At 39.5% G+C, this 10,695-nt stretch overlaps 2 protein-coding genes across 4 annotated transcripts in view; both read right to left on the minus strand.

Annotated features, from left to right (window-relative positions):
* Window positions 1-603, minus strand: part of ppfia3 (PTPRF interacting protein alpha 3) — a 34,516-nt gene extending 33,913 nt beyond the window's left edge. For all 3 annotated transcript variants that reach the window (XM_088069543.1, XM_042505293.2, XM_088069544.1), the window contains exon 1: window positions 467-603. The gene's annotated coding sequence lies outside the window, so the exon portion shown is untranslated. The remainder of the gene's footprint in view (window positions 1-466) is intronic.
* Window positions 604-6,910: 6,307 nt separating this feature from the next.
* nucb1 (nucleobindin 1) overlaps window positions 6,911-10,695 on the minus strand; it is a 7,780-nt gene continuing 3,995 nt past the window's right edge. The window contains exons 6-13 of the mRNA XM_042505718.2: window positions 10,162-10,347; window positions 9,919-10,009; window positions 9,777-9,835; window positions 9,475-9,567; window positions 9,272-9,361; window positions 7,767-7,937; window positions 7,469-7,586; window positions 6,911-7,372 (exon numbers count right to left, since the gene is read on the minus strand). Of these exons, the coding sequence (XP_042361652.2) occupies window positions 7,287-7,372; window positions 7,469-7,586; window positions 7,767-7,937; window positions 9,272-9,361; window positions 9,475-9,567; window positions 9,777-9,835; window positions 9,919-10,009; window positions 10,162-10,347 (894 nt within the window). The 3' untranslated portion in view covers window positions 6,911-7,286. The remainder of the gene's footprint in view (window positions 7,373-7,468; window positions 7,587-7,766; window positions 7,938-9,271; window positions 9,362-9,474; window positions 9,568-9,776; window positions 9,836-9,918; window positions 10,010-10,161; window positions 10,348-10,695) is intronic.

The following is a 10,695-nucleotide window of genomic DNA, read 5'->3' on the forward strand; positions in this document are numbered from 1 at the left end:
AAAAAATATATTCTAGGGTCTTGTTATCCTCGGGGTGTCAGGATGGGAAATTAGTTGCTGTCTTAATAAAATAATTAGCTTAAATATGAGGAAAAACAGCATTTTTTAATGCATATAGGGCTGTGCAGGATAGCCTCACATCGCTATCACATCATGGTAGGAGGTGCCAATCACGCTGTAAATGATGTAGGCCTAATTAACACGCTCAATCACCAGATAGCACGCAATTGGATTATTTTTCAAGATGTGATTAACCCAAATGTCGGAAAATAGTGCGCCGCTTTGGCTTTATTCCGACTGCAAGGCGTCTATTTCCTATCAACACCCCACTGCCCCCCCTCCCTCCCTCCCTCCTCACACCACCCCCACCCATAAAAACAGCTGGACGGTCTACCGCACGCCTAGATCCGTGTGCCCGAGCATCACGGCGGATTTCAGCCGCCGCCGGACGGTCGATGTGTCTTACCCTCTCCATGATCGACAGAGAAAGGAAGTGAAGGCGCATCGGAGCCCGGTTCACTCCATCGGAGCACCTGAGAGACGGAGGCTGCAGCTTATCCCCGTTACAGCCCGGTTACCAGCCTGCCCCATCCCCTCCCTCCCTCTCTGCTGTGGGAGCGACGGCGCTGCTCAGCCGCTGCGTCAAATGGTACGCGCGAAACACGAGCTACATCCGGTGAGGACTTTCAGAGTAAAATCTGCAAACAGCTGGCCCGACCAAAGTGCCAGAGATATGAACGTGGAAGATGACAAACCAAAACATGGTTTTAACAATGAACAAATTGAACCCATATTTTTCATATGCTGAAAATTTGCACAGCCCAGCTAAACACATGGTTGATATATATGGGCATTTTAATCACCTACTTATATTCATTTTATTATGTTTAACTCTCATTTTAATTATTGATTAGATGTGATAATTACGACGGAGGATTAGGGCCACATTAAGGGAAAAAAAAATAATTATTTACGAGATTAAAGTCATTAGTTACGAGAAAAAACTCATTATTAACGAGAAAAAAGTCATTATTAATGAGAAAAAAGTCATTATTTACGAGATTAAACTCATTATTAACGAGAAAAAAAGTCATTATTAACGAGAAAAAACTCATTATTAACGAGAAAAAAAGTCATTATTAATGAGAAAAAAGTCATTATTTACGAGATTAAACTCATTATTAACGAGAAAAAAGTCATTATTAACGAGAAAAAACTCATTATTAACGAGAAAAAAAGTCATTATTAATGAGAAAAAAGTCATTATTTACGAGATTAAACTCATTATTAACGAGAAAAAAGTCATTATTTATGAGAATAAAGTCATAATATTCAAACCTGCTGCTTTTGGAGACACTTGTTAACATGAGGCTACGGAGGATTTGGTTGAGTTGTATTTTAGGATAGGTTTCACAAACAAGGAGATACTTAATCTTTTGGCACATCAGCATCACATTATCATAAGTATCAGAACTTTAAAAAGAATATGCAAGAAATTGCATCTTTTCCGGCGAAAGAACCAGTCGGACTTGGAGGATGTTGCTGCTTTTCTGGAGGGGGAAATGGCTGAACTGGTCAACTGCAGGGTTATCGTTGGATGCATATACGGGCTATTCAGAGGGGTTTCGTTGTGTCTCAAGAAACAAATCCTCCGTAGCCCTCATTTTGACAATGGTCTCCAAAAGCAGCAGGTTTGAATATTATGACTTTATTCTCATAAATAATTACTTTATTCTCGTTAATAATGAGTTTAATCTCGTTAATAATGACTTTTTTCTCGTTAATAATGAGTTTAATCTCGTAAATAATGACTTTTTTCTCATTAATAATGACTTTTTTTTTCTCGTTAATAATGAGTTTTTTCTCGTAACTAATGACTTTAATCTCGTAAATAATTTTTTTTTTCCCTTAATGTGGCCCTAATCCTCCGTCGTAGGATAATGGACCTATCAAGTATTGACGTAAATACCATATTTATATATATATAATTTCACTACACACAACCAACATTTTGTGTCTTTTCCAAAACTTTCTATGAATTTTACCAACTCTATGACATCTCCAGGCCTGGAAAATGTGGTCTCAACATTATATTACAATTATATAACTTAACATTTTATTTCACATTTATATATAGGGTTTTTTTCATTATTATGTTATTATTGTATTACTTATCATAATTCCTTATTATCATAAATTCTTTTAACATAGCCCTAAGCCTGAATCTGACTGCATTTGGGCTTGAACATGTGACAAGTAAAACCACTAAGTCTTGTTAAAGTCACCAAAGAACAAGTTTTGATGTTTATTTTTATCCAAATTGTGTTATACTCTTACACTGAGCCAACTTGATTTGTAAAAGCCAAAAGGATGATAGGAAAAAATAAACATGTAGTGCTTATATTTTCAGGGAAGTTTTAGTTCAAGTGTTTACAATACACATAAACATTAAGAATTTTATTCTGAAGACAAACAATACTTCCGGTGTGCTTCCTGATATTTGTGCGTACCTTGACGACTTGCCATCGTTTATCTTCCCTCATCTCTCCTCCTCAGTGAGATGTTGGGTCTTAAAGAAACAAGCTCACACCGGCTGTCACCACGCCAAGTCCTCACATCCTCATTCTCACTTCTGACTGCATTTCTCTGCAGTTTTCTACCTTTAAACACAAAACCAAAACACATAATCAGTTAGAATTATTCCCTTGACTCATTCTCGCTGTGTGGTACCTGAAACTTGCTGAAATTGTTTAACAATAGCACCCTCTGGTGGCTCAACAAAGGAAAAGCATCGCACTGCCACCATAGGGTTTTAGGCTAGATTTTCAACAACCATCATGGATTCATATGTTTTTTTGTGTAACTGAGGAGTATGAGAGGGTTTTTAAAGGTCACAGTCAGCGGTAAACAACTTTAAAATGACCAGAATTTTGATTTTTGTGAAAGGTTTCCGGTACAGTGACTCGTTTGGGGTTTGTTATGGAGATTTAATTATTTTATTAAAACAATTTGAATAAAATGTTGACAATTTCTTTCTTTACGATTAAATCACCCGCTTCTTCTGCCAGTAAAAATGCACCAGTCACCATCACCAGCCATGAAACGTTTGGTCTGTCAGCCAATTAGATCGCAGGGGAGGCGGGTCTTAAAGGTAGTGACGGAAGGAGAGGGAAGAGGGAGGTGGGGTGAAGGTGACGTAATGCCCTCTTCAGAAAGGCTGATGCTCAGTCGAGCCGCCAGTGAGATTCAAAGTGCATCTAAATTACATTTGGGGAAAAAAGTAAGAGACAAGAACAGAGGGGAAAACATGAAAGTCTGGGATTATAAACAAATTACAGCTTTTACTGGATGAGTTTTAATACTTATTAACTGTTTTTAAGAATAATGTTGAATTTATTCGACAAAGAGCAATGTTAACACTTACAATATTGTAAAAGTGATATTTGTCAGCTTGTCTGAACAGAATTAGTCTATCAAAATCACCTGCAAGTGCTCCTTAATAATCATACTGCTGATTTTTTTGCCTAAACCTACTTAAAAATTCACTACCTGCGCTCTGTTTATTTATTGCACTAAACTTTATTTCTCATATTGAGAGATGACCACAGAGGACAGGGAGCATGCACACAGTGTTCTTTCTTTCTGCAAAATGTCTCTTTCTGAGTAAAGTCTATTATCGTCTGTTATACAGACCTCAATGACAAGTCATTTGAAATTGAAAAAAATTTCACAAGAGATCAGAACAAACAGAACTGAATGAGTTCTGTTTCTAAAACAGCCAAAGGAGGAGGCACACTTTGCTCTCTGAGGGACTGCACAAGTCACAAAGGCCACCGTCAATGGATAAGGAAGAACTATTTTTTACCTTTAATACTTAAAAGTATTAATATTGCTATCAAGGAATAACACTTCAATAACAGAACATATCCTGTTATTAAATTTCATTTAACTTGAGCTGTCGTTACAGTAAAATCTGTTATAAAAGTGAAATTACTCTTAGTGAAGAACTTTGCAAAAAAGAAGTCTTTCTGCAAAATAGCCAGAAATATTTAAAGGAAGAAAGAGTATCGTCATTAATGTTCACAGACTCACAATGTGGAAGTTTTCGAGTAAAGTGTCATTATTTCTAAGTATCTGAGCAGAGGTACCTGAGCACAGTACACTCGCAGGATCACACTGCATCGTGCTCTCCTGCCATGACGTCTTAACAGAGCCGCTGACAGTGTGTTGACAGTTTCAGTGCCGCCTCTGCTCACAAACAGTTGAAATGTCAGAGCTCCTGTTGTGGATGAAGACCTCTGCAGACCAACAGACACAACACAACACCGAGCTGTTAGAGCCCCCACAGGGAGCACAGCCTCACTCGGAGTTCACTGGAAATCCCAGCTCCAAGGACGAACACAATCCCACCACATGAATAACAAATGCCTGTGTATAATTATTTCTTCTGCTTTTATTTAATTAAGTGTAAGTTTAAATATACACTTCAAACTTCAGCTTAGTTTTTCCAGATTTCTGTCAGATTTCTTTCAATTCAAAAAAGGCAGTTTGAAGTTAGTTTTGTTTCTATTTCAGCATACAAAAATGGCTTTAACAGCAAGTTTTTATCCTAATTCTAATTTGTAATACTCTTGTTTGAACATTAAGCATTATTAAAGCATCTAAACAGATGTCACACTTTTGCATTATAGACACACTAATTCTGTACCTTGGCATACGATTTGTATCTGTCAACATCAGCTATAAACTAGAAATACCACCAGTCAAGTTTCACTTGCAGTTTACGGTATGATGTTACAGTGAAGCTAACCTTTGACCTTTAGGATATAAAATGTCATCAGTTCATCATTATATTCCATTAACTACTTGTGATATTTTGTCATAATTAGCATATGATTTTTTGAGTTATGGCCAAAAACATGTTTGCGAGGTCACAGTGAACTTACTGACCACCAACTTCTAATCATTTTATCGTTTGAGTCCAAGTGAACATTTATTTTAAATTTTAAAGAAATTCAGTCAAGATGTCCTTGAGATACTGCATTACCAAGAATGTCATGGACAGGGTCACCGTGACCTTTGACCACCAAAATCCAATCAGGTCCTTTTCGAGTCCAAGTGGTCGTTTGTGCCAAATTTGAAGAAATTACTTTTGAGTTTGAATTACTTTGAATTCTGGAGATATCGCGTGCCTGAGAATGGGACGGACATGCAGACCATGGACTGTTAAAGTATGGACATACAGCCCGACAACATAATGCCCAGAGCCACCGCTATCACTGGCAAGGAGCCAAAAAAAAATCAATTTTGGAACCTCCCAGTATAATTCCACTGCTGACTCTGGACTGATTGGAGGATTGGCACTTTTTTCACCAGGAGTGTGCTCTGTAATACAACGCTTAATTGGCAACAGAATAAAATATAATGCTTAAGCTGTTTTGCACCTGAATTTGTGCTAAAACAAAAGTGTATTAAATGAATTGTCTGGAAAATGTACATTTATACATCCATAAAGTGCATCAGTCACACACTGTATTTGCTTCTATATACACATAACATTTCAAAATAATTGTGCTCTGCTGTGTCTAAATTCTGGGCATTGCATTGTAATAAACACTGACTTGATGATCTGGGCGGCCTCCTGAAGACGTCTTTATTTGGCTGATATGACAGCGCTGACTGACAGCAGGCAGCTGCACGGACACCAGGAGAGGAGGGGCCCCGAGGGGTCACGGCAGGTCAGCGGGTTAGAGGAATGCTGATAGGAATGCCCTGAGCGGCAGCCAGGGGAGCATCTCGTCAGCAGGACAACAACAAGCATCAGCACGTCCCCGGGGAGCCATGACAGTGGACAACAGGCCCAGTGTCTGCAGAGACACACAGCGACCCGGAGGAAGAGCAGGAGCAGGAGCAGGAGGAGGAGGAGGAGGAGGAGGAGGCTGGGAGCACAGAAATACATCTTTACAGGGCGACATACACATCCACTGTCCAAACTCACTATCTAATCTCCTACATTCATCATGCCATGCTGTAAATAACTGTTTTATGGTTATATCAAATGATTATTCATTCTATTCTTTTGTACACTGTTAGAGTTTATACCAAATTACTCACCTTTGCTTTCATACAAATACAATATTTGCATTAGGTTACGAATAACAGATGTTACATCAAACATTTGTATTGTAGAACATTTCTATAATTTCAGGACATTTCTAGGACTTTAGGATGTTTCTTGGACTTTAGGATGTTTCTTTGATTTTAGGATTTTCGGACATTTGGGCTTAGCTAGGACCTCTGTCAAGAGGTGCGGGGGATCCTCCACTGGCACTTTTTCTGATAAACAAGCTCTTTCTTGATGCTGTTTTATGCACTCTGGCACTTAATGTATACTAAAAGTACATGAACATTTCCACATATCCAACATATTTTTATTGTGAATGATAAAATGGTTGGGGGGGCCAGCCAGCACCCCATAGGGGGCCAGATTTGGCTTGGGGGCCGTAAGGTGAGTATCACCTCTGTAGGACCCAACATGTTCGGAATTGCATGTTATAATGCTTAATACAACATTTAGTTTTTGTTTTTCAACATTAGATTTTCTCTCCAGTCTTTTCATTCATAGTAATCATTCAATTATCTTGCAAGGCAGAAAAATCAGTGTGGAAATTAGCTCCTCATTTTGCATTTATATCAAACAAGCCTTGTTTAATGAGAGAACTTCACCGTGAGCTCAGAGTTTTGTGAAAAGAAGCTGATTTCTGACTGACCTGTGTGGAAGAAGATGCCTGTCTCCAGGAGTACAACATCACACGACATTGCTGTGCTATGAGAGGAAGCAGGGAGAGTGAAATTTTACAAGTGAAATTTCTCCCGGCCAGTGTCCTCCAAATAAATAGAGATAAAGAAGTTTATTGGTTTCGAGGCTTTAAATTAAGACTTTATTTGATGATGTTAGTGATATTACACTGAAGACCCTGCATTAATGAAAACTTCACAGAAACGGAGGATTCCTGAAAATACATACACTGTTATTTAGAGATCTTTAAATCTAATGTCGACCACAGAGATGAACACACAGTACAATATGTCATGATTCATGAAGTCAAGTCTGTCTGAATGTATACACACAGTTCACGTTATTTAGCTTGTGGAACCCATCTGGCTATCTGTGTCAGTGCAAATCGGAGTGAGCGTGTGTGTGTGTGTGTGTGTGTGTGTGTGTGTGTGTGTATGCGTGCGTGCGTGCGTGCGTGTGTGTGTTAAGGCTGTCAGAGCGTGCTGCGTTAAGTGTGTAAAGGCAGATTCTGTGGAGGCTCTGCGGGCAGATTATTCTGGGCCTCGGCTTGGTGCTCAGCTGGGACTTTTGCCTCTGTAAGAGAGAGAGAGAGATTCACTTTATAAAAACAATCACAACAGAAAGCTACATTCACAAACACACATATCACTCACATCACAGATTGTTTACCTTTATCTTCCACTTTTTGTGCCTCTGGTTGGAACTGGAGTTCTCCATTAGGACCCGCAGGAGGCTGCCCATCTGCCGCCTGCTGTTCCTTCTGTCTCTGGGACATCTCTAACACTGCCTGAAATAGAAAAAAGTGCAGCTAAATGATTATCTCCAAATGCTTCAGTGTTACCACAGGCTGAAAATTGACTATTGAGTGGCTATAATTCAAGTTTGACCCCTTTCTAGCTGTGTCAAATGATGCACTCTTTGAGTCCAGGTATTGATGATGCCATGAGTGACGTGCTGAGACAGTTACCTGCTGGTACTCTCTCCTCTGGGCCTCCAGGGCTTTGCCTCTCTCCTTCAGCAGTTCCTGCTGCTGACGCAGATTCTCTGCCTTCCTCTTCAGCTCCTCCTCTTTGTCTCTGAGTTCAGCCTCAAATCGCTGCAGCTCTTCCTCCGTGTACACCGGCTTGGTTTCCAGAGTCTACGGAAACAGCATGGGAATGGATGTAATAGAAAGAATTCACACTGCTATTTAAATGTTATGGGTTTGTAAAGGCTAAACATTCTTCATATTCATGTATGTAACCTCATCAGTTGGTCCTACTTCTGTTGTCTCAATTTACAGCATGGAAAAAAGCTGAGAAGTGCTTAAAATGATATTCACAAAAAATTCTGTAACATAATTTTAAATACATAATTATGATAATTCTAAATATAGTTTTACCCAGGCTTTTAAATTTTTTTCTCCAGACATTTTACCTTGCTTTTTAGAATAATTTCCTAAATCTAACAATTCCTTGCAATTCGTGGAGCATTTCTTACAATTTGCTCATGCCTTTTTCCCCATGTTTTTGAAAGAAATCGCACCAATTTGCTCAGAGTTCAAACTCTAAAATACTTGTGAAAGGAGTCTAAAAACAGCACAAGAAAAGAGATGTCACTCCAGGTTTGAAAGGGGTAAGAGACCTATGACATAAAATACGTCAGCAAAAACCCCCATCACAAATTTTGAAGCTTTCATGTCTTAAAAAAGACAGTTTGTTAACAAGTGGCTAAAAGAGACTTCAGAACATCAAAACGCCAATCCACGCAGAACATGGCATTATAACCTCTTAGCAGCGGCCGTGGGACCGTAGTGTCATTTGTTTTAGCCCAGCAAAATCTTTTTTCCTCAGACAATTGCACTGAGGTTTCAAAAATCCTGAAAATGGTGTTTATTTGTGTGTGTGATCTTACTGAACGAAACGTGTAAGCATCATAAACATTTGTTTACCACAGAGCTTACTTTCTGCAATGTTCCAAAATCCAATGGAAAAATCCCATGGGCTTTTTGACGAGGGAACCAGGGCAACATTAGCTTCCAGTCTGGCCTACGGAAAAACGTCATCCCTGCGGCACTCTATAGCTGCTACAAGCATAGCACCAGAATCTCTGACTGAACAGGAAAAATGCATTTTGGGTATTGTAGGCACTATGTTTTAAAGAGGAATGTGTGACACAAGAAAGATGATACCTCTGGTTCTGTCTCATCGATTTTGATCCTTTTCTCTCAACTGTCCCTCCTAAGTCCAGCAGTGTTATAGGAGTGCAGTGCTTAATTACTCTTTAATTAAACCCAACATTACTCGACATTTCTTCTATTCACAGCCGCAACTTTTGGGAGCAGCTCCAAGTCTGCGAGTTGATGAAGGAGAGAATATAGTACTATTTAACTTCACCACCCACATTTTCCCAGCCTGTCCTGGGATTTCAACCACAGACCCTCCAATCGCCCACCCACTCCCCCGACCTTCAGGCCACCTCTGGGCTCTTTACCTCCCACTCTTTGGGATTACTGAACTCCTTCTTCTCGGTGGATTTAAGGAACTCTTCCAGGCTGACGAGACGATCTTTATTTGTGTCCACCTTGTAACACAGAAACGTTAACAGTCAAAGTGCAGCAGTGAGGAAAAAAAAGGAGCGAGTGACTCATGGCATTTGATGAAAACAAGAGGTCAAAGTAAATACTTAAGACTCACATTCTTCATGATATGCTCCCTCATCCGCAGCCTCTCTTCCTCCATCTCCATCATATCGTCCTCCTCGTTCTTTGGGTCGTAGACCTTCTCCAGCTGGAGGAGGAAATGAGCAGATGTTACCGTGCTGCTGTGCATATCGCTGCTGTCAGGTTCAAAACTTTCACTTTTAAAAAAGTCTGCGGGAGCAAAGGCGAAACAGCTGTATTTTCAAATAGATGAGCAACCATTTTTGATTTGCTGTCATGAGATTTTAAAGAGTAAAACCTTGATTTTAAAACCACGGTGTGCTGTAGGTTCCTCACCTCTTTAGTGAAGAGAGCCTCCAGTTCCTGCTCATCTAAAACACCATCTTCATTTGTATCTGAACAGAGCAGCGAGGAACGTAATTCATATTTATTCATATCATAATGAAGGACAGGGGTTAGAAGCAGAGGCGTCACTCACCGTGCAGTTTAAAAAATGTTTTGGGGTTGAACTCCTGAGGATCCAGTCCGTCTGTCTCCTCCCAAACTTCCCGTAGCTGAGCGACACTACCCTGAGTGTGGGGAAAAAATGGAGGAATAACACGTAAGCGAGCTTCACCTCCACTTGTTTCACTTTTTTAACTTCTTTAAATCGTTATCTAAAGAGTTTCACAGTTTGACTTCCACTTGTTTCCCCTGAAAACCAACAGAAGTGTCTACGTACCGGAGCATTAACTTTGGGGTGCTGGCGGTGTTTGTCCTTCATCTCCTGCATTCTCTTCTCCTCTCTCTCCCTCTTCTCCTGGTCCAGGCCCTTCAGGTACTCCCGTCTCTCGTGCTCCTTCAGCATCTCGTAGCGTTTGAACTCCTCGTGCCTCTCTGCGTCGTAGTTCTCCAGGTCTTTGGTGGCCTAGAGACAAAGAGCCGGACAGTTTTTCTTTTAAACTGCATTTATTGTTTTTCAATAATGTTGTACAAAAGAAACACTCCTCTATATGCATATACAAAAGCACACATAACAAGTATAATAACAGTAATAGCACATAGCAAAAATTAAATCAAGAAGAAGGAAAAAAAGGGGGAATTAAAACAGTCTAAAAAGGAGAGAATAAATTAAAATAATACAAAAAATTGTAATAAAAAAATAAACATTTTCAAGAATGTGATGGATATAATCTTAACTCTTGTCAGATTTCATATGATTAAAGTAAACTATAAAAGGCTGCCACATTTCATAAAATTTAATTTTCTCTAGTCC

The sequence above is a fragment of the Plectropomus leopardus genome, chromosome 18 (assembly GCF_026936395.1).
Source record: "Plectropomus leopardus strain MGB_pleo_1.0 chromosome 18, ASM2693639v1, whole genome shotgun sequence".
Taxonomy (NCBI): domain Eukaryota; kingdom Metazoa; phylum Chordata; class Actinopteri; order Perciformes; family Serranidae; genus Plectropomus; species Plectropomus leopardus.